The sequence below is a fragment of the Pteropus medius genome, unplaced genomic scaffold (genome assembly GCF_902729225.1).
Source record: "Pteropus medius unplaced genomic scaffold, Ma_sr-lr_union100, whole genome shotgun sequence".
In the NCBI taxonomy this organism is placed as follows: Eukaryota; Metazoa; Chordata; class Mammalia; order Chiroptera; family Pteropodidae; genus Pteropus; species Pteropus medius.
The window spans coordinates 3,201,009-3,225,537 of record NW_024345601.1 but is presented as its reverse complement, the minus strand read 5'-3'; the positions used below and the strand labels follow the sequence as shown (position 1 = coordinate 3,225,537).

At 42.7% G+C, this 24,529-nt stretch overlaps 1 protein-coding gene across 2 annotated transcripts in view; it reads left to right on the top strand.

The window, feature by feature from the left end:
* Positions 1-24,529, top strand: part of SLC24A3 (solute carrier family 24 member 3) — a 458,625-nt gene that overhangs the window by 320,940 nt on the left and 113,156 nt on the right. For both annotated transcript variants that reach the window (XM_039874396.1, XM_039874397.1), the window contains exons 4-6: positions 10,568-10,642; positions 13,929-14,013; positions 14,312-14,415. In XM_039874396.1, the coding sequence (XP_039730330.1) occupies positions 10,568-10,642; positions 13,929-14,013; positions 14,312-14,415 (264 nt within the window). The remainder of the gene's footprint in view (positions 1-10,567; positions 10,643-13,928; positions 14,014-14,311; positions 14,416-24,529) is intronic.

Below are 24,529 nucleotides of genomic sequence, written 5' to 3'. Positions count from 1 at the left end.
GGCTCGTTTTTATGAGCTAACAGGATATCATCCATATAATGAATTAAATAGACTGTTGAAAATTTTCTCCGTATGGAAGCCAATGCTTGAGCCACAAATTTTTGACATAGTGTAGGACTATTGGCCATGCCTTGTGGCAAAACTTTCCAGTGATACCTTGTCATTGGTTTTTTAAAATTAGATGAAGGCACACTGAAGGCAAACCGCTTACAATCAACAGGGCATAAGGGAACAGTATAAAAACAATCTTTCAAATCAATAATGATCTTATAAGTATCTTTAGGAATGGCAGCCGGAGAAGGCAACCCAGGCTGCAATGCTCCCATTAATTCCATTGTCTGGTTTACAGCCCTTAAATCTTGTAAGAGTCTCCATTTTCCTGACTTTTTCTTTATTACAAATATAGGAGAATTCCAAGGGGAATTAGATTCCTCAATATGTCCGCTCTCTAGCTGTTCCTGTACTAACTGCTGAGCGGCTTGTATTTTTTCCTCAGTCAAGGGCCACTGATCCACCCATACAGGATCCTCGCTTTTCCAGGTTATTGGATCCGCATGGGGTACAGGTTGTTCAATGACCCCTGTTAAAAATATCCAAGCCCTGCTCGAGGTGTCAATGGCATAGGCTGCAAAGGGTTAATTATTCCTTGATTATATCTCCCCATGCCCTGAAATGGGAGCTGTCCCTGATCAAACATTTGTTGAGCAATTATCTTATTTGGGCTATGGAGATATACTCCCATCTTTTCCATAATATCTCTTCCCCAGAGGTTAACAGGCAATCCTGGAACAATATAAGGTTGGAACGTCCCTTTATTGTTATCTTGGTCTTCCCAGGTTAATAAATCACTACTTTGCTCAGGAGCGGTTTGTTGCCCTATTCCCTGCAACTGTGTCATAGTAGGTTGTTTAGGCCACTGCTGGGGCCAATGCTGCAGAGCTATAACAGATACATCAGCTCCTGTATCTAGCAACCCTATGAATTCTTTTCCTTTAATTTTTAATTTGAGTTCGGGTCTCTTTTGCCCAATAGCTTGGATCCAATAGAGATCAGATGAGCCAAAACCTTGTGTACCCCTTAGTTTACTACTCTTAGCATGACCAATTGGATTTGCTGGCAGGATAATAAGCTGTGCTATTCGTTGTCCCGCTTGAATTGCAGAAATTTTAGAAGGGGACCCAATCATAATTTTTATTTCTCCTGTGTAATCAGCATTGATTATGCCAGGATGAACAATAATTCCTTGCATGGTAGTACTACTTTTTCCTAACAGCAATCCTAATGTTCCTGATGGGAGAGGCCCCCACACTCCTGTAGGTAGGGCTTGAATTCCCATTTCAGGGGTTAAAACTGCGTAGGTGGAGGAACTGAGGTCCAGTCCTGCGCTGCCTGAGGTTGCTCGGAAAAGTTCTGTAACAGACCTCCCTGTTTCCCGTTTATTTGCACAGTAAGTTGCTTAAGTTGGCGCTCAAGCTGATCTATTTCTCTACGAATGTTATCTGGTACTGCGGGTTGGGCAACGCCTCCAATAGCTACAAGTGGAGCTGAATTTTCATCAGGCGAATAATATCTAGCGGCCTCCTCCTCCTCCTCCTCATCAGTAAAAATGGAGTTGAAAGGAGGGGGAGGCATCGGAGGAGCAGAAGGCACAACCCCAGCAGCCTCAGATTCGTCATACTCATGAACACTTTCTGTTTTAAGTACAGGTGACATTTGTTCTTTAATCTGATCTCTTTCATGCCTAGGGTCTAAAGAATCTCTAATGAAAGTCCAAAGCCCAAAAGTATCTGCCGGAACCTTAGTAGGTCCGTGGTCATCATAGTAATCCCGTAACTTTTTACCCACTCTTAACCATGTCTCTAAATCAATTGTCCCTTCCTCAGGGAACCAGGGACAAACTTCTTCTATAAATTGCAAAAACTTCATTAACTGTTGCTGAGCTACTTTAGCTCCTCTAACTCTAAGCATATTCTTAAGCATATGTACAAATAGCAGTCGACTATTTCCTTGGCCCATTATATTTTCTCTTACAGTTTCTATATTTACAAAAACTCCTGCGTACTCACCTTCACCGCCCACGGCTTCTTTGGCCAATCTCGAGTGCACTCGTCTTGCGGTGGGTCCTTGCTTTTTTCCCCCGTTTTCAGGTCCCTGTTCGGGCGCCACTTTGTCGGAAGCCAGCCGACCAAGTCAAACCGGGTACCTGAATGGGGGAGCGGGGACTGAGAAAAAAGAGAAGACAGACAGGGTGCAGGAGGGAGAGCAGATCTCACACTGCCTCCTCGAGTTTAATTCTTAACCTCCTTTTAAACACAATCTGTTTCTATTTGCATTCCAAAACAACACAAAAGTAACATCCTGAAGATCCAGGTGCAATTGACACTTCCTTTGACACGCCCTTTGACACGCCCTTCGACTATACTTAATCTTCTTCCTGAAATTCAACAGAACCAGCCTTTTCTTTTTTATGCAAGCAGGCCTCCTGAGATAAACCATGCACTCTTTTGAATTTGGGGAGCTTTGGCTCCCTACACATTGGGAACACATTCCCAAGTCTTGCCAATACTCCTGTGGTTTATTCATAGTGGAAGGAAATGCTGAATCCGCTTAGTGGTTAGTGAAAACAAAGATGCAGTTTATTCCCATACAAATTAACAAACTTCTGAAGTCTTTCTAAGTACTCCTTGAGGTATTCAGGGTTCAGAGACCTCAGGTCAAGGGCCCTAGTCTCACAGGAGATCTCTGTAGATGGGGATCTGGGCCTAGCAGAGAGTAGATGCTCTTTAAATAGAGTGCAGACAGTCCTCTTCCTGAGCTGGTGTGTGGTGTGATGGTTAGGAGCATGGACGCAGGAGGCAGGTCACCTGGGTTCAAATCCTGCCTCTACCATATACTAGCTGTGTGATCCAAGGCAAGTTACTGAACTTGGTTCCACCTATGAGGCTAGATTAAGCCCAGTGACCTGTCCTGCAGCTGTTGTGAGGGTCGGTGGAGACTATGTATGCCCGGAACACAATGAGGCCCACTTTGGCATCAACCCAGCTACATAAACCTGTCCCCAGAACCTTCCTTTAGTGAATATTGAGAGAGAAGTAGCAAGTATCACTCTCATTTTCTAGATAAACTGTCAACCAGTGAAGCATTCTTCCCCCACTGAACTATTTCTCCAGAGATGGCAAATCTCTCATTCTCAAGGCTTCAAAACAGAAACCCAATGTGGTGACCTCCAGGAACAGTGATCAGCCATAGGCCTCATATGGGTATCATGAAACTAGTTTCATGACATAATTATAGGATTAATGCTAATGAGCAGGTTCATTAACATACTCATTTCCTTCAGTATTTGAGTCCCTATAAGAGAAACATTTCAATTAGAAGTGACACCATGACCATGGGCGGGGGAGAACTAAGAGAATTCTCCTAGACTTTCGGAAAACAGTTGTTTCTGCAAGTGGCCCGTCTCAATTTCAAAGTGTTTTGCATTTCCTCCACAGTCTTCCTTAACTGACTCCCCTCTTATTTCAATCTGGGCTCTCCCAGAAGGAGACCCTAAGATAAGGAATGTAAGTGGTCATTTTGCAGTAGAGGGAAACATCAGTAGCAGGGAGGAAGTGAGACCAAGAAGGAAAAATTGCAAAAAAAAAAAAAAAGGGTATGTGATTGAGCTTGCAACACTGTGGATACCTGAAGCTTAATTCAGTGGGGACCCAGGGAGATAGTACAGAGTTATCCACTCAGGGGGTAAGGAAGCTGGGTACTCATATACCAGTTCCCATCAGTCATTGCTTGAGGACTCCCAGGGAAGTAATGCCCCAGCACTTCTTGATTACTTTGTGGAAGGTTAAATTAAAAACCTTCAAACAAATGGAGGCAGATTCTGACATTTTAAACACAGTGGGGCTCTCTGAATTTAAAAGGACTGAAGAATATGGTAAGACCAGGGGAACCCATAGTCATCTGCCACATTCCTCTTCCCTGCAACCCACCCCCCAACCACAACCTCTTGTTCAGAACCCTAGCCCAGCTGTGAAGCTCAGTGTGTGTCTGTAGTCACTCGAGATGGTGAGTGCTTCCAGGAGAACAATGTCTGTTACTACAGAACCTGAGAGTGGTTCAGTTATTCAGTCTTATCATGGCATCGTGGAATCGTTAGATACAGAGTGCATAATGAGTGAGAATTACTTTAAAAGAAATAACTTTTAAGTCTAATCATATATGATCACTTAAAACTATGAAAAAGACAAGGAAGGAGTAAGAAAGACTATTTCTGGTTATTATTCAAGCCATATTCCCTGGGAGAAGTAGAACAATTTCCACCAAGGCCAGAGTTCTATAGATCTTCCCTAGGAATTGCTTCTTTGGCACCACCTTCATTGAAATTGAAGACAGAGCAACACGAGTGCAGATGATGTAGTAAAAGGAAATTGTCTGTGAAAACCGCTGACTGGAGATGCCACATAAAACAGCGGAGTTAATGTCATGCTGTTCAGGTACATTTGCCCTCACAATTCAGAAGCCCTTCTGTATATCGACATTTCATCTAAAGCCTGTTCACCTCCATTAAGCCACAGGCCACAATAATGTCCTGTTACCTTAGCTATTTTTTAGTTTAACCACTTTCGCTGAAGTTCTCTAGCTCTATTAGTCCCAGTCAACCTTTGCAATTGCCTGATGAGATAGTATTTATCTTTCAAAACCAGTTCAATAGCCACTTCCTCTGTGAAGACTTCTCTGATTTCCTTCACCACCTTTGCCCAGTATACTGAAAATCTTCGGTGCCCCATATCAGTTAGGAAGGAACATGACTGTGACTGTAAGTACAGAAATCCTGACTAATGACGATGAAAGCAAAGAGAGCGTTCATTTTTTCACATAATAAGAAGTACTGAGAGAAATGGTTTCTGGCATTAGATCAGCTAGCTGGTGAATGGCATCCTCAGGGTTCTGCCACCGTTAGCATGTTGGTGTATATATTCATGCTTCTTGTCTCATGGTTATACAATGGCTGCTGCCATTTCAGACATCACACCCAAGTTCTAGGCAGGAAGAAAGGATGACTTTAGTTGGATCTGTCTCTTATTCTCACTGGTCAAAACTGAATCACATGGCCATGGCTAGTTCCGGGGATACTAGAAAAGCCAAGTATATTGTCACCCATAACAGAAAGTCTGCTTTCTTAGAAGTTACTTCTCATTATTGTTGTTTTCAATCTGGCTCTTTTTATCACCTTGGCTATATCTGTTACCTATTGCCAAAATAATGCTGTGTAACTAATAGCCTCAAAACCTCAGTGGTACATTAGACACTAATTTAGCTCATAGGTCTTTGGGGTTCAGCTGAACCAGATTGAACTTGGCCAGTCGCAGCTGGACTCACCCATGTCTAGGGGTTAGCTGCTTGTCAACTGATCCCTGACAGCCTCAGCTAGGACAACAGGAGTGACTCGGCTCTGTTCTCCATGTCTCCAGCAGGCTAGCCGGCACACGTGCTCAGGATATTGTTGCTGTGTGAGGTGCTTTGCTGTGTCCAAACCCCTTAGTTCATTTGTTTCCATTTACTCCCCACTACAGCCTCATAAGCTGACTTGAGAGCATGGTGTAATTGGTCTCAAGTTGAAGGCTCAGTAAAGTAAGGAGAGTTGCTTAAGGCCACGAACTTGGAAGTACCAAGTCCAGGATTTGATGCAAGGTCTCTAACCCATCCTGGGCTTCCTCCAAGGCTCCACTGCCTCTCATTCAGCAACTGCTATGCCAGTCAATGCTACTCAGTCATTTACCTTGACTGCTTCCAAAGGTGACACCAGCTACTCTGTGAGCACCATCTCGTAATCCATTCACCTCATATAAACAGGGCCCTTGTTCTGTGCAAGCTGCTGCCCTTCCAGAGGAGGAAGGTCAGGTAAACGAACACAAAATGTGGCAGCACATGATCCACACCAAAGTACAGATTCCCACACCAAGGCCCCTGGTAAGTTCTCAGGGAACAAGAGTCTCTGTGGTCATGAGCCTTGAGCTTAAGCTCAAATAGACCCCCACCTCTTTTCTCCAGACACCCCTCACTCATCATTTCTAGAACGTGCCCCACATTTGCTTATTCTGTTTGCTATAGCCACCACGGGCTCAGACTCCAGGGTGCGTTATGGCACACATGAATTTTAGAGCTTAAGGATCCAGTTTTAAGCTCTATCATTTTGTGGCTCTTTTATGTCTCAAATGTGGGGCCAGCTCAAGCATTCTTGAGACTTCAAATCTGTCTTACATTTTGTAGTGCACCTTGTAAAAATAATAATATTTTTAAAAGAACATCACCCAACAATTCCAGATCTCAAAATTTATCCTAGAAATGGAAAAGGATGTATGTTTAAAGATTTTCATTGCAGCAGTGTTTATAGAGGAAAATAGGGAACCACTAAAAAGAAAGAGGTAGCTAGGGTTTACTCAGGGTCCTGTTGAGCACATTCATACATTTGTGTAAGTGGCATGTTTGTATGTGAGTATGCAATCAAAATAAAACTTATAAAATTAAAATATAATAATAATATAAAAGAAGAGAACATCAATGGCTCTGACCAGCTGCCCCCAAAAGTGAATGGGTGGGATTCTGAAACTGTCCCTCCCTTGGCGTGATGAGGGAAGACAGCTTATTTGTAGGTGAGCTGAAAATAGAAAGTGGTGATTGGGTGGTGAATCGGAAATGACCTCTGTGTGGGGAGGCAGCTAGACTCCGTGTGAAGACTCGGAGAGAGTTATAGGGTCAAATGCAGGCCCTGCAATTTGCTAGCCATGTGACCTTGAATAAATTACTACACTCGCTGAGTGATCTGAGAAATGAGGCCAGTAACTCCATGCCTCTCACAGGAGTTGAGAGAATTAAGTGAGATTGTCTTTGTAAGGTACCTAGAGCATGCCCGAATTCCTGGCCCAACAAATTGTGGCATATATTATTAATATTATTATCGTTATTATCATTCTTATTATCATCATCATCAATAATATTATATCCTTTGGAAATCTAGGAATGGTCAAATTAATGCAAAAAAGCTTCATTCTCTAAAATATTTGGGCCAGTTGTTTTGATGGTACCAGCAATACCAGTAAGTTTTCAGCATCTTTTTTTTTTCCATATTAAAGTTTGACTTTGTACATTTGTTTTGGTTCTGTGTTTTTGTTTGTTTGTTTGTTTGTTTTATTAATAGTAGTAGACTTCTTTTTAGAACAATTTTAGGTTCATAGCAAAATTGAGCCAAATTAGTTTCCTTAGCTCCCCTCTCCCCCCACCAAACCACCACCACATGCACAGTCCCCAAAACAAGCAGAACAAGGTATTTGTCCCCTCATCAATATCTTGTTCTGTTTTGTTTGTTTTTCTGGTGGAAATCTGATTTACAGCGGGTAACATGGCAGAGCGTTTTGGCAAGCAAAGTGGCAGAACTGCCTTCAGATGCCAGGAAGTAGAAAGGAGTCCCGTCACTTGACAGGCCCCTCAAGGTGTCCAGAGGTGCCTTCACAAGGTGTCTGATTGACAGTGGGCATCCCTGACTCAAGCTGCCTTGTGCACAGGAACTAATGTGGCTCTTAGTAGCCATCAGCCTTGAAACCACAGAAGATCTGTTCATTTCTTGTCCCAGTCCAAGCGTTGATATTATAATGTGTCAGATGGAGCTTCTTGCCTCAAAATGGGATCAATATGTAATATTGGAACATAGTCTTGGAGAGATGGACTTCTAAGCAGCATTGACTGTTTCAGTGAGTTGAGTTTGTCAGCTACGGACAGCTTATTTAGATCTTGGTTAATCCACAAGTGTACAACTCTGTATTCTAATGACTGCACTTGGCTGTTCTTTCAAAGATCATGATAAAGCCTGCATATCATCGAATCAGCCAAGTCATTCTACAAAAGAGGCTTTGAGTCTACTATAATTTGGGAATGTATATTCTGACTCATCTATAGCATTAATTTTTTAATTGACATTTTCAAAAATAAAACACCTCACATGCAAATAATTTTATACAGATTATGAACAGACTAATAAATAGAAAGTTATTTTTAAGATTTCTCGTGTGCCAGGCTCCTTGAGAGTAGAAAAGTGTAAGACAGAGTTGCTACCTCTTCAATCTCCCACCACCTACAAAAATCACACAAGAAATGAAAATTTAAGGTTGACGAATCAGAAAATATGAATAGGAATTATAAAATACAGGTGGAGTCACACTAACCAAGGGAGAAACTACTTTGATTTAAGGCCTTACAAACTCTCATATGCAGATACACTTATTTAAGTGTATATATGTATGCATTCTTATACAGAGATAATTTAACAAAAAAGAGATTGCATACACCTTTTTTAACACCTTTCATTTAGCAATGTAATGTAAATGCCTTTCCTTGTCACTAAATATTGATTTACATAATCCCTTTTAACAGTATTTTATTGAATCATGAATTATATTTTATATAACTTATCCCCAACGGTATATTTATTTAGGTTTTGATAATATAGTATAGTCAGCATTTTGGAAAGAATATTCCTGATGCATATGTTTTTGTGCACTTGTCTAATATTTTCACAGAATCAAGTGTTATAATGTACTTCAGAATCTTACAATCTAGTTGAAGAGACGAAGCACGTACATGTGAAAAAAGAAAATAAATTTATAAGGGGGGTGATGTCTAAATTAGTGTGCCACCCAAGTCAAAGGCCAGAGACCATTTCATGCTTGGCTTGCTACATAAGGCTTCATAAAGGACAGTTGTAAGTGATAGAAACTCAACTCAAATCAGTTTAAGTATAAAAGGTGTATTATTGGCTCATAAAATTGGAAAGTATACTTTGGTTTCAGACTGAGCTGGGTCCAGAGTTCACATGGGTCATTGGGCATCACTGTGTGTGTATGTGTGTGTGTGTGTGTGTGTGTGTGTGTGTGTGTGTGTGTGTGTATTCCTGTCCCTTCTCTTGGTTCAGCTTCTTACTGTGTGAGCTGCATTCTCAGGCAAGTTCTCTCTCTGTGGCAGCTGCCTCCAGTAGCTCCATACTCAGGTGGTATTTATATTTCATAAGAAGAGAACTTCTTTCTCCCAGATTCTTTGTTAATCCCTGCTTGGCCCCTTGCAGACCTTTTGCCTACCCACCACTGTGTGAAGGGATGGAGATATTCTGGTGGCTAGCCTGAGTCATATGCCTGCTCCCTGTAGTGAGGGAAGTAGGCAGTGTGTAACTGAAGGCCTTTCCCATGGAGCAATTCTCAAAAAGAAAAGATACTACATGGTGAAAAAGTGAAAGAGATGATGAAAAATGAAAGAGGATGCTGGAACTTGAAGGATGAGCAACCACATCCATTAGATGCTTTGGGCTGCAAGTAACAGGGAAACTCCAAATCGAACTGGTCTGTTTGCCAGTATGATATGTTATGAAGTCCAGAGGCAGGGTGGGCTCTAGCACCACATGATCAATGGCTCAGTGATGACATTAAGTTGATTGAGGGTCAACTTCACCCCTAATCTGATTTTCTTCAATATGGCTACTAACGGCAATCAGGGCTCCCAGCCTCCTTGTCCACAACCAGCACTTGAGGGTGCAAAATAGCTCCCTCTGGCAAGGACTATACAGCCTTTCCTGCCATTGATTAGGACAGTCTAGGTCATGTGCCCACCCCTGAACCAAGAGACATCACTAGGGATTACTACTCGTGGAGGAAAAGGTGGGGTATTATGGATATTTGAATGAAACTGGGGTCCTATTAGAAGGACTGGAGGATGGATGCTGTGTGGCCAACCAACAATGAAATTCAAATAAAATTTCATTAGTTATGAAGGAAATACGAAATTGAATAAGGTGAAGAGGTGATTTATGACCAAAAAATAGAATTCCAGGGGATATCCTGGCCATAGTTGACGAAAGATGTGGAAGCAAGAATGCAAAGGCTGCCTTGCAGAAAAGAAGAGAGGGAAACTCACTTGGAAGTATTCATTTATTTATTCCTTCACTGCACATGTATTTATTGAGTACTTATTATGTTCCCAGCCCTGCACTGAGTACTGGGGATAAATGAGTTAGATACAGTTCATAACCACATGGACCTCTAGTAGAGAAAACAGACAACAAACAAATTAATTTCACACATAATATGTCAAGAAAAACGAAGCAGAATAGGAGGATAGGGGGAAATGAGAGGAAGGAGAGTCCAAGGCCTCTTGCTTAGGTTGACATTGAACCAGGGACCTGAAGCATGACAGAGTGAGCCAAGGTGATCTGGGGAGAATGTGTTCCTGACAGCGGAAACAGCAAGTGCAAAGACTATGAGGTGGGCATCCATGGAATGTTTGTGGAACAAAAAGGTGGACTAGGAAGAGAGTGGTAGGCCATAAGGTCAGAGAAGAGAGGTGAGATCACATACTACCTCTTAGGCATTGCAAAGACTTTGTTCTTACTCTGAGTAAGATGTTGAATTTGTAATGACAGAGGATGTTATGAAAACAGTGTGTGGCCAGACCCTCAGCCTGTGGCTCTGCTCTGACCCTGAGTTAATCCCTTCTCCAATTTAATCCCTTCTCCTCTCCTCTCTTCCAGGCCATGTACATGTTCTACGCGCTGGCCATTGTGTGTGATGACTTCTTCGTCCCCTCTTTGGAAAAGATCTGTGAGGTACGTGCCTTGATTCTCAGCATGTCTGAGCTGGGCACTACTGCTCTAGCCATCTCCACCAAGGTCCTGGGGAGCCCTCCATGCAACCTAGGATGGGAATGCCAGGCCTCAGCATGCTCCAGAGTGAGGGGCGATATTAGCACAAAAGCTCCATCAATCTTCTTAGAATTTCAGGACACCCATAGTCAGGCTTTAACCCACAAACCCAGCTCTCCTTGCTCTATTTGGCCAAAACTCATGGTGCTATTTGTGTTCTGCTTCTAATTTTCGTTCCTCTTTTAAATCCTGCTCTTCCTTTCTCCCTATCACTTTCTCCATCTTCCTTTCCTCCATTCCCTTTTGCTCCTGTAACTCTCCTTTGGTGATTTGTGGAGTTCTTGTAGAGTGAGAAATCTTCAGCCACATGTCTCTATTACCCTTTCTCTCTGCATATGTACAGAAATGCTCCAAGCAGAGGGCTGAAAGGCAAGAAGATGAAAGAATTGGCCACAGAGACCAGGAAAGGGACTCTGTTCGAAATCAGCCCAGTGATGCCAGGCTGAATACTAAGTTAAATCCCTTTCATCAGAAAATATTCAGCATATCTAGAACTCTTTCATTCTCTTGCCTCTTTTATCTTTGTCTGTTTTGAGATTTAGTTTTCTTTATGTGGAAGCTTTCTATTTTATTTTTAATTCAGAATCCCTTTCCAGAAGGGATCTCTTCCAGACACACCTCCCATCTGGAACTCAAGTTTCTCTATGTTGTCCTCAAACTTTGTCCTCTCTGCATTTACTCCCTCCCCTCCCTGCAAGTGTCTGATTCATTAGATCTTGGGGGCCAGCAGGGGACAGAAGTTGCATTTCTAATAAGTCCCCAGGTGCTGCTAAAGCTGCTGGTCTGAAACCACACTTTAAGAACTACTAACTTAAGCAGTTTCTTCTATATTCTGAAAGTCCGTTAGTTTTGTATACTTAATAAAAGAGAATGATTGCATAGTAACCCTAGAGAGGCCTCAGGAGTGGGTTGCTTTATAAGTGGAAGAACGAGGAGGAAGGAGTGAGGTGGTATCTGAGATGGACAGTGGGCAGATGCTGAAGTCCTTTTGTCCAAAGAGATTTAACCTAAGAACAGGGAGCCTTATGTGGAAGAGGAGAAAGCACCAAAGCCCCTGTAAGTGGGGTCATTTGTGATCTCTAAAATGCCACTGCTTGGTACTTTATTCTTCAGCAAACTACTCTCTCTCTCTTTTCCACACAACTTTTTTTTAAATAGCAAAGACCCGGTTCTAGAAATGTACATACAATTGTCAGAATGTGTTCTACTCAACTGAGGAAATCCATAGAACCTCCCTTGGGTGGGAGACAAGAAGAAACACAAACTGGTCCTTGCTGTAGGGTGCACAGCAGCTCTCAAGTGATATACACAAGGGGCTGGATGAAATGCCAGGAAATTGGGAAGTGCAGAGAGAGAAAAGAGAAGGTAGAGATTGATTCATCCAGGGAATCAAGGAAGGACTCATGCAGGGGCAGGACTGGAACAGCCCTTGGAGGGAGGGTCTCAGGGGCAATGCATTTCAAGGAATGGTATTTGGGCAGAAGACTCTGAGCCCTAGAACTGAGCAGGGGAACCCGGGGCTTGCAGGAAGCCTGAGGAATGCCAGGCTGGGGTGTTAGGAGTTATTCAGTGCTCAGGTGGGAGCTGGGAAGGCTTTTGACAACTATTATCTGGTAGATGGAAGGAGTCCAGTTGCAGAAAGACCCCCGGTTGGTGATTCTAAGCATCTGGTGAGATGTTGCCAGAGCCAAAGTAAATTAGGGATGAAAGAGGAAGGCATGTAAGAAGATATAGAGGAAGAAGCAAACTGAATGGGTGAAGGAGAAGGAACTGGAGATGATCCCAAGGTGTGGACTCTACTAATGCCCCATATGGAGCCCGAGCTGAAGAGGACTTGGCAGTGCAAGGCTCATAGCTCATAGCAAGTGGCAAGTCTTGGCGAACCACCCAAGCAGTGTGAGCTCTGCCATAGGTGACCTTCCCACAGACTCCCTTCTCCTGGTGAGACAGTTGCCAGGATGCCCTCACAACCACACCTTTCAGCTTGAGGTGTCAGCACCTCCTTCTTAAGGTCTCCACAGAACTCTGCGAGAAGTTTAGCTGTTCAGTCGAGAGTGAGGGAACCCTAGGATTCCAGATCAAAATGCTCCATCAGGGCTCCTGCAGCAGCCTATTGCTGGTCAGTGGAGCCAGTGGCCTATGATGAGGCCATGCTGCCCCTGCATGGCCAAGCAAGGAAGTGCAACTGCTGGTGCCATTGAGAAGAAGGACAATATCACTCAAGACCAGGATCTCGTAGCTGGGACGCCAGGAGAACTGGCTATTTATTGACAGCTAGCAGCTTACTTTCTGAGTCATGACCGAAAGAAGAAAAGCTAAACATGCTAACCAGCCTCTAATATGTATTCGTCCTGTCTTCTTGCAAATTATCTTTGGATCAACAAACAGAATGACCTGGAGAGTTCGTGTGTAGAACATCTTGGTAGGGCTGATGCCCTGTCACTCTCTACTCACACTCACTCTCCCTACCCCAGGGTTTCAAGACTACATTGAGGATGGGCAGTGGGTTTCAGGGGGTGACCTTCCCCAACTCCCAAAGCCTTTATAGCCTCTTAGAATCAAGGCTCACAGGCTGGTTACCAAGAGAATAATTTAGCCTGAGATCAGCATGGTATGGAAAAAAAATCAGGATATTTTGCATAAAAATGTGGATTTTGGCAGCTCTTAAAAAATAAGGATATTTGGACAAAAGGAAACTGGACTTTGGGGGGTAGGCACACAATAGAGTATACGGATGTTGTATTATAAAGATATATACCTGAAACTTATATAATGCTATTATTAACCAATGTCACTCCAATAAATTTAATTAAAAAATAAGAATATTTGGCAACTCAGAGGAAACTGAGTGGTGCTGACTTGAGAAAGGTGGTGAATGCCCACTGTGCCTGACACCACACACTCCACTATTCCATGTTATCTGCACAGCCCCAGGAGTCATTTGGGTTGAGAAACCCTAGATCTTGTCAAGAACCTTGAACTTGAGTGGACATACAGCCCTCTCCCTGATCCTGCCCCTCAAGGAAGACAGTGAGAGGAGCTGTGGCCCAGCCTGGGGATTGGGCAGGAGTGGGCGAGCTCTGGAAGGAGGAGGAAGAGGAGGAGGAAGGACTAAGCTTGGGACCTAGGAGTCACAGGGTCCCCAGGGGGGAATTCGACTCACCTGTGCTTTGTCCTTGCTCCTCTGTAGCGCCTGCACCTCAGTGAAGATGTGGCTGGGGCCACGTTCATGGCAGCGGGCAGTTCGGCCCCAGAGCTGTTCACATCTGTCATAGGTAGGTGATGACCTGGGAACGTTTTAGTTCTGCCCTCTCTGAAGGACAAAGGCTCTGTGGTAGTTATTAATTATTATTTTATTAAAGCGATGCTTTTACTTTGCATGGATATGTCCCAGACCCAATACCAATGCTCCCGTGGGACAGTATTCCCAATGCAGACTAGAAAGCTTTCTCCAATCCTCCACCATTTCTTGTAGAACCTGTGAACAGCCTAACACACACAAAAGCTCCCCCGCACCCACCTTCGAATGCAACCAGCCACAACAGCCAGGTTGATGTTGGGTCTGTGTTTCAGGCGTCTTCATCACCAAGGGTGACGTGGGAGTTGGGACCATCGTGGGTTCGGCAGTGTTCAATATCCTGTGCATCATTGGAGTCTGCGGGCTCTTCGCTGGGCAGGTAAGACTGACAGTAGAACAAGGCTCCTGGGGAGGAACAACATGGAGGTGAGGCAGAGATTGGTCTGGCAGGAGCAAAACCAGCCTGGGGGCCAGTGGTCTTGGGCAGTGATGATGGGGGACCTCATGCCCCAAGAGGCTGGCCCAATTGGACCTGGAAATTCTCAGGCATCATTATTTGGTCTCTGTGTTGATGGACTATAGAGTGCCCAGGTCCATGTAAATAACTACCCAAGCTGAAGATGCAGGCCATGAATCTGAAGGTGTCACACTCATTTTGATGTTACTGATCTGACCTGGAAGACCTAAAACAATTTTAGGTATAGTTGTGCATCAATGGAAATAGAGTAAACAAAAGAAGGTGGGGAGGCAAGAAACGACACAGATTTTTCTCTGCTAAAAACAAATTGCCATTGTCACAGTTTAAGATTCCATCTTTCTTTAGCTACAGTGATCAAGCATTTTATTTACATGTTCACTTACCTTACTTTTGGGGTCACGAGGGGCTTTGCTTACCTGAATTTTATCTATGGAGACTATTCCACTTCCAGGAGGTGTCGTGGGGTCTGTGTCTTTAATGAACTCTGGTGTGTGTTTGGAAAGTCTTGGAAAGATACCTGTAAGTCACCAAAGTGTGAGGCTTCCAGAAATCCATGGCATTGCAGCAGCAACCAAGGGTTTGCAGCCATTTTGTTAGCTCTCATGTCCTAGTTTCTTTGCAGGAATTTTATTCAGAAACAACGTGGTATTGAGCTGTCTGCCCAAATACCCAGGACTCTGAGTATCTTCTAGGAGAAGTGACTTCTGAAAAGCCCACTTGCAGTATTGTGGTACCTGGTGGTTTTAAACAGCTCCCTCACTATGGAGGATTACAGGGTCCTTAGAGAAGTGGCTAGTTGATTTGAAGAGCTAAAGAAAGCTCCTGTGAACCTTCTCCCACATCCTTTTCCAGGCCTCTCTGTCTTTCAGTCAGCCAGCCGGGGCACCCAACACTGCTGTCTCTCTAACTCAGACTAGAGACTATCTAAAGCAAGATGCACTCTGGCACACCATTGCTATTCTCCGCTGCCTGTTTTTTTACTTCCATCATCTTCATGCCATTTATTTGTCTGGGTAGCCTGGTGGGCTTGTTGCTTATGGGTGACAGAGAGAGGGATAAATCGATCTCATCAGGAGTGGGCTCCAGTGCCTACATGTAGATGGTCACTTCTGAGAAGGGACAGCTGTGTTCACACATGGCTATTGAGGTCTGCTCAACTTGCTAGACTGAACATTTTCTTTCTTTACCTCTTTGGTCAATTATCTCTTGTTTTAGATCTTATGGACCCACAATATTTAGATCTTCTGTAAATGTAGTTAGTACCCAAAAAAGTCTCCATCTTTGCCTTCACTGCCATTTGCACTCCCCTGGCTGTCGCCTGAGTTGGAAATGATCACTCACATCCTGCAGAAGAGCTTGTTGCTGTTAGCACTCGCTTAATTAACATCGTCACCATTAGCAGTATGATTATTAGCCTGGCCATTATTAGTGTTGTCATTAGTTCATTAGTCATTTGTACCTGAAGCCTGATGCAAAGGCAAGCCCAAAGAGGGAGAAGTAATGTAAGGAAATGACACAAATGATTGAGACGTGTCTAGTAGATGCCAAGCAACTAATTACATATGAAGCATTTTGAATGTATTTGTGTTTCATAATTTGTTAGCAATGCAATTAATCACTAGCATGGTAGAACACTTGCTTAAAAGGTAAATTGCTTCCTGAACTTTAACAAGTGCTGGTAACTGTCATTTTATCCCTCTAGAAGGTCTTTGCCAAGCTCTTCTCACAGTCCTGCCACAATTGTGGAGGGAAGTAGCAACCATGGTGATGTTAGAAGTAGCCCACGTGATGATTCTGGGTGCCAATACTTCCTTCTGTCTTTTCTTGTGCTATGCCCACTTGGAGAGTTCCAAAGCTGCCCATCTCTCTTCCTCAGGACTTTGTAGAACCCTTAAAGTCTGCAGAGGGAGTAAAATGATGTTTTGGAAAAAGCATGGGCCCAGAAATCAGGCTGGCCTTGGTTTGAATCCTGACTCTGCCATTTGCTGGCTGTGGAGCCTTGGAGACATTGTTTTACCTCTTTAAGCCTCAGTTTTCTCATCTATAGAGTGGATACAAGTGCACCTACACCCTAGCATCACCAGAGGGATGAAATATAACATGTTTAGCAGTAAACAACACCTGGCACACACAGTAAATGTTCAACAACTTAGACACTATTATCAGCTCAGAAGAACAGTGATCCCTGGATGTCTCACCTCCAAATTCCACCTTAGGTCACAGCAGTTAACTTAACCAACCATTTAGCGGAACTTCTAACTAACTAGTGGAACTGCAGCAGGATGTCCAGTGGCGACGGAAAGGAAGGTCAAGGAAAACTTCTTCTAAATGAAAGTCTAAATAAGGAGATGTTAATAGAAGAACAGTCTCAGAGGACTTGTCCTTGCCTCTGTGCTGCCTGATCAGTAGGAGGAAAAGAAAAATCAGTAATGAATGCTGCCTGACATATTGAGCTGCCCTCCCAGGCAGTGGAACCTGTGCAGCAGCACATTCCAGCAAAGGATGGATATTGGCAATTGAACTGATTAATAAATTTAATCACAGGTCTTACTTAGTATTGTTATTTATGTTGCTCTGCACTTTCATTTGGCTGCAAGAATTACTAGCGAGTGCCCATGGGCTTCTCTCTAATGTATTCCAGCATGAAGGGCTGCTCGTGACCAAGTCTGTTACCCATATGAAATTAAAGTAATTAAGTCGTAAGGTTTGAGTTCCTGTCTCAATTAGGGTTTTGATGAATTCGATGTAATTAAATGTCTGCTGTATTTGCAGTTTGCAAACATACCCAGCACTTCGGTGTTCGCCCAAGGTGCTTTGGGGAGTTTTATGGGACAAGAAGGAAATTGCTTCTTAGAAAGTGGCTCCTAGAGTGTTCCTTGGCACCCCCCGTAAGACATTTACAAGGCTGTGGTCCTGCAAGTTTTCTTTATTTAAAAACAAAAAATAATAACAACAAAGGAAGGATGCCAATTTATGCCAATTTTGTAAAACAATGTACTTCTGAATTTAAATCTACCATGTTAAGCTTTAAAGACATAACCACAAACAGAGAGTAAACAGTTTAACTGCATCCCAGATTAAGACTTTCATATTCTAGTTATTATAGGCTGGCAGATGGCTCCAGTTTATAATAAAGAGCTTCAGCATCAGCTCTCTTGGCATCCTCCAACGTTCATTGGCTCAGTCCATCTAATCTTGGCTGGATTTGCCCTTCTGTTCATGCTGAACCCTTTACACAAACAGGAGAAGCACCCAGAGGTTGCACATCAGAATTGAAACCTGCTTTTGACCAGGTTTCCTCAGAAGGAGAATCTAAGCCATGAGTCCAAGTTCAAGTAGTTTATCTAAAGGGATCACCCAGGCATGCCAGCCAGAAAGTGGGGAAGGAAGACAGGTAAGAAAAGGCAGCCAAAAAAAAGTGTGTTAGCAAACAAGCTACCACTGTGAGCAGCTGAGATTTACTTCTGGGGAACTGGAAGATGGTGTAAAACATGGGTCCTCTAAGTTATCTCACTCGAGGGGAAGGGGGTTGGGTATTTATCCACCAACTTCTACCAATTGTTGGGTAAAGACTGCTCCTGAGAAACAGGAATTCACTGACATTCCAGTTTGTTGGGGACAGGCAAAGTGAATTTGGGGGTCCAGAGAAAACCCCCAAGCAAAAAGACAGAGGGGCTGACCATAGGAAGGGCCTGAAATAGTAAAGTTGAGATGATATGAGCATTCGCTACAAACTCAAGACTAAGCCTTTAAAACTAAGTCTCTCGAATTCCCTTGATTGAAACACAAGAATTAGTACCAAGCTGACTGTTAAGCACTCAAGCCCAGGATATCTTGCATTTAGGAACTGTTCCTTGATATTAAAAATAACAGCTGCCATTCTAGGCACTTTCGTCATCTAATTAAGACACAGAAGACCTTCACTTTCATGGGAGCACCAAAAAAATCTGGATAATATACAAATTATTTTTATTACAGGCGATCAAAGAACAATGGAGACAAGAAAGGTTTGATGAACTGATTTCCAAAGAGAGGATCCTTTAGTAAGTGAGCTGTGAGACCTGAGTGCAGGGAATGCAGAAGGCTGCTCAAGACCCAGAACTTTCCTGGAGGGAGACAAAACCAATTGAGCTACCAGCAATGGTGGAGATAGGAGTCTGAAAGACTATTAAGTACAATAATAATTTGCTAAATACCACAGTCCTCTCCACCCCACCCCAAATTTGCTGAGAATACTCAAGTGTAGGTAGGGCTAATAAGTGGAAATAAAACATTCCATCTGCCCTATATCCCGCATTTTCCAGATACCTAAAATTGAGGAACCCAAAGGAGTTATATGGAGTCCATAATCAAATCCTGGTGAGAACTGGGAGACTAGCCCTTCGCTAGGAAGGGGGTTAGGAGCTGGGGTTGGGGAATGAGCTGGCCAGAGGTGAACCCTTGCTGAAATACGAATAATCACCTCCTCATTTTAGCCAACTAATGACAGAAGAACTTGAAATTTTTGAAAGAAAAAAACAGTGTTATTCTTCAACTTTCACTCTTCTTTTATACATAATTTCCAGGATGCAATAATTTATAAAATCTGTTAAAAGAAAGGAATAGGACTCATAACCTAGGAAAAACACCAACAGAAGCAAACCACAGATGATCCAAATACAAGAATTAACAAAAAAAATTTTAATATCTATCTTAAATAGGGAAAGATGGGAAAACCAAATAAAGGAATGGGTAATTTCAATAGAGAAATGGAAAAAATAAGAAAAATAAGATATAAATTATATATTAAAAAATAATAACAGCCACCATTTATTAAGTTTATTCAATGTGCAGGCACCACACTAGACAAATTATAAATATTTGTAGAAATATATCCTCTGAGTTTTAAGGTAGTATTGTCCTCATTTATAGACAAGGAAGTGGGTACCTGGGGACAGGGAGGCTACCATGAGGTGGGTAAGCCTGGATTTAAGCCCACATATGCTGACTATAAAATCCATTCTCTTTCCACATAGGGAACCTACGATTTAAGAATCTCCAAACGTTATTTTTGCATTATCATGATTATTCTTAGTTTTTATGTGTTCTTTAGCGATGTTGAGTGTAGCAGCTGGTGCAATGCAAAGAATGAACACATCAGCACAATGGTGGTGACCCGAGATGAATGATGGACATACTCAGCCCAACCAGTGCTCAGCTAGAAGCTTCTCTTATAATCAGATGGTATTGTCCACCATTGGGCTTGAACTTCCACCAAACAGTTGAAGGATTCAGGCTAATAAACATAGAGAGAAACTCACAGACCACCCCAGTTTATTCTGTACACCTTGGTTCCTGGCTTATTGTTTCCCAGAAAAAAACCAATGCATCACCTACGTTCCAATTCTGAAAAGCATCAAGTTTCCCCAAGAGGTGGAGACTGAGAACAGGCAAGGCCAAAAACCACACACAACTAGTTGCCAAACCTAAAAATAGGCACTTGGGCCTGCTATCCACCCTAGAGAAATGAAAGTGCAAGGAAGAGAATGAGTAACCATGGAGAAATTAAGGGGGCAGGTGCAGGTGAAGTCCTTGCCCAGTAAACGGGGTGCTCAAATGCTTGATTTAGTGAGGAGCAGGAGAGGAGAGTTTGTGGTGCAAGAGTAGATCAAGGCCAAGATCAGGTCCAATTGGATCACTCACTGTATTCTATCACATTGTAGTAAAATAGAGTTTCTCCCAGAATCATCTGCAGGCCTCCTGCCTCAGGAGGACCTTATTAGAAGGCAGATCCCTAGCCCCAGTCCAGACAAACTGAATCACAGAGCAGCTGTATTTGTTTGAGCCCCATCTGTAGGCTCAGCTCTGCTCAGATTCTTGTACCACACTTGGCCTTAGGCAAGAAGCAGCCTTCCTTGGGCATTTGGCCCAGACAGCATGAACAGCCCCCACCCGATGTTCCAGTCCTAAAACTGTCTATCTGCTTAAGGCGATCTTCCCCACTGTCCCCTGGTAGTTTCTTTTCCCTGGCCATCCTCCCTTGTCCTTGCAAAGCCAAGTCCTGACAAGGCCCTACATCTGATCTTCCCCTGACAGACACTGTTGTTTCCAGCCCAGAGTTCCATTAAGGTCACCCACCCAGCTCTGCACTGCTCCATCTTGATGGCCTCTGCATCCTTATCCCAGATCTCTATGTTAGCTTTAACTTTGGCTCACAGCACTTGTTTCTGGTTTGTTCTACATCCTCGAAATGATCTCTGGAAATCAGATCCATTCTTGGACTCACATCTAGATTAGTTAAGAGGCTTTCAGTTTCAGGTAACAAAAAACTCCAATTCTAATTGGCTTCTTAAGTGAAGGGAATTTATCGGTGTCTCTTAAAGAATATGGACATCAGGCATGGTTTGATTAATGCTCCAGCCTCATTTTCTGTGATTCTCTTGTCACTAGCCTCTGCCAACTCCTTCTTCAGACTAGTTTTCCTTCATGGCAAAGAAAAAAAAAGGCCGTAGCAGTTTCAGACCTCATAGACACATACCACTGACCAGAAAAGAGAAAAAGAATGTCTTGCCACCCATGCCACTCTTTACTCCCTACCTGGTATCAAATAAAAATCTGATTGGGCCAATGCAGGTCACTTGACCATCCTTGAACCAATCACTATAGCAAAGGAACTTCAGTTACCCATTTGGCTTAGGTTAATCAAGAACCACCAATTCATTTTCTCCTCCCCAGAGCTGATCAGTTCCACCCCAAGTAGATAGCTTTTATATCTGGTTAACATCTGAAGCAGATAAATGACTACAGGACAAAGCTTGTGAGTATCATGTGCTGCTTCAGTGGCTGTTTTTCCTGAGCAAATACAAATGATAAAATGCACATAGATCCACCACAGGTCTTTGTGTGGACATATGCTTTCATTTATTTGGGGTAAATAATGCAGGCGTAGGATCACCATGTCATATGGTGAGTATGTTTGTAAGAAACTGCCAACAGTTATTCTTTTTTTATTGAAATATAGTTGGTACACAATATTATATTAGTTTCAGGTATACAGTGTAGCAATTCAACATTTATATACCTTATGATGTGATGATCATCACAATAAGTCTAGTAACCATCTATCACCATACAAAGTTATCATGATATTATTGACTGTTCTCCCTATGCTGTACACTACATCCTCGAGACTAATTTATTTTATATTTAGAAATTTGTACCTCTTATTCCCTTTCACTTTTTTCACCCATCTGCCTACCACTCTCCCCTCTGGAAACCATCAGTATGTTCTCTGTATCTGTGAGTCTGTTTCTGTACAATAGATGAACAGATAAAGAAGATGTGGTATATATAAACAATGGAATATTACTCAGCCATAAAAAGAATGAAATTTTTTCCATTTGTGACAACATGGATGGGCCTAGAAGGTATTGTGCTAAGTCAGACAGAGAAAGACAAATACTGTATGATTTCATTTATATGTGCCAATAGTTTTTCAAAATGGCTGAATCATTTGTGTGTGATTCAACAATATACATGATTTTAGCTGCTCTGCATCATCACCAATACTTGGTATTATCAGTTTGTTTTGTTTTGTTTTAATTTTAGACATTCTAGTGAGTATGAATGGTACCTCATTGTGATTTTAATTTGCATTTCCCTGATGAGTCATGATGTTGAACATCTTTTCTAGTGCTTACCTGTCATCCATCTATCTTCTTTGGTGGCGATTATATTCACATCTTTGCCCATTTTTTAATTAGGGTTTTGTCCTCTTATTCCATTCCAGGCAGTCTCTATACCATTATACTTAACGACCCTCCTAAGACATTCTGTCCAATTCATTCCCAATCAATAAAAACTAGGGCTGTTAGAAATGATTTAAAGTGATCGTGACATTGCCTTATTAGTTTTGTTGGATTTTCAAGAGAGGTATTCAGAAATAGCACTCTTCAATTGTGTGGGAGAAAATGAAGAGGTCACTTCACTTTTGTCCCATGGATTTGGGTGTGGCCGTCACTGAGACCTGAAATGCATTATTCCAGAAATGGTAGGAGGAAATCAGGAGTCTCTGGCAGCTAGGGATGAATATTCCTTCCATGTAATTAAGTCTCACATTGCTCCTTGAAAGTGAGCAAAGGAGATATAGTTTCAGGTCACTGTCTATGTCCTTGGAAAGGCTGTTTTCAGTACTGGCGAAGACTTTCAGTGTTCAAGGAACCCAGAACCTTAAGCCATTGCAGCTGAGCACCACTCCAAGAAAAGAGTCCATATGTTGGGCACGAATGTTATTTCTTTTCATGATCATGCCCAGGTGGACACAGCATCCCCCACGCTGCCTCCTATTACAGCAATAACCCTCTCTCCACAAGTGGGTGAGCCTGGGGTGAAAGTGAAATAATGAGGTCAGAAACCTATATGGCAAGCAGATTCTTATTTTATTTCTTGTTTCTCCTTAACAAGCCCATCTCTAGTCTTCATCCTGTGCCAGGTACTGTTCTCGCAGCTTTACATACGTTAACTCCTTTGATCCTCACAGTAACCCTCTTAGGAGCACACTGTTTTTACAAAAGAAGAAACCGAGGGTCTGAGAAGCTAAGTAATGTGTCAATCACAGAACCAACAAGTTGTGAGGCTTTTAGGCTACAGGGGTCCAGCCAGAGCACAGAAATGGTAAGTTATCTCTCATGTCCAGCTCAAAGAGTGGATTTAGCTCACAAGCCTTATACATTAAGCTCCCTCCATATTGTGGCTGGCTTCCCCCATTCCATCACAGCCCAGTGCCTTCCCATCACCATAAAACCTGCCTTGCCAAGTACACAGAAGGGCATGATCAGGTGAAAAGGGAAAGGTGGGCCATTAACTACCTACTTCACCGCCAGCTGAAATATATGTGTGGCATCTTCTGAGCTTGTGTTCTTCTGGTGAACTCTGGTATCTTGGGCCCCAGACATCCACTTCTGAGCTTCATGAAAGCTGCCAGATAGACCCAGATACCCCCAGCCATTGGCACAGAGACCCCCTCACCAACACTCTTACCCTTTATTCACAGGAAGAGCCTATATACAAAACGAGGAGAAGTGAAGAATTCCAGTTATGGCCTTCTTACTCGAAGGCAAAAAATCACTGGGAAGCTTCCCATGATAAAAGAGAGCACAAAATGTTAGCAAGTCATTAAAGTGTATATGCAGCAGGACACAGAAAGCTGCTACTGTCTGTTCCTGCAGCTGGGTATCTACCAAAGTTTCCCCTTTTCTTACCGCTTGTCACCCCCACACATAGAGGACACTGCATAGGCTATGACAGAACAGACCAGACAGATTTCATGCTTTGGGTAGGAGCAGCTATGGTCAAAGTGTCCACGGCGTGAGTCAGCCAGCATGTAAGGCCTAAGACTATCCAATACTTAAAATCAGATGCCTGTCTGCACAATAATGTTAAAATGGCTTGTCTCTTTATATTGTCATCTGGGAATTTTAAGCCAGGCTACTAACCCATTGGTTGTGTTCTGGGGGGAATGTTTATTATATTTTTTCTCTGGGCAGTAAGTTCATTCATTGATTTACGAATGTTTACTGAGTACCTACTATGTACCAGACACTGTTCTAGGTGCTGGAAAGATATCAGTGAAAAAATTATGTAGTTGTAACAGGCTTTGATATATTTAATATCCAATAAAGATAATATATGTTAGATAGATAGATGGATGGAAGGAGGGAGAGAGGGGGAAAGAGAGAGAGAAAGAGAGGAGGGAGGAAGAGGGAAGGAGAGGAAAGGGATGAGAGAGCTTGAGATAGTGGGGTAGTGAGCAGAACATAGAGATATGATATATGTCTCAAGGGGTGGTCAAAGCTATGAAGAAAAATAAAGCAAGGTGAAGATCACAGAGAGTAAGTGGGAGAAGAGATTCTGATTTATACAGACTTTCTAGGGAAAGTACCTCAACAAGCATTGGTAGTTTAATGGAGGGAGAAAATATTACTAAATTCCACTGCATGAAGAAAACGGCACCAACTAAAATGAAGACTCTGGTTCC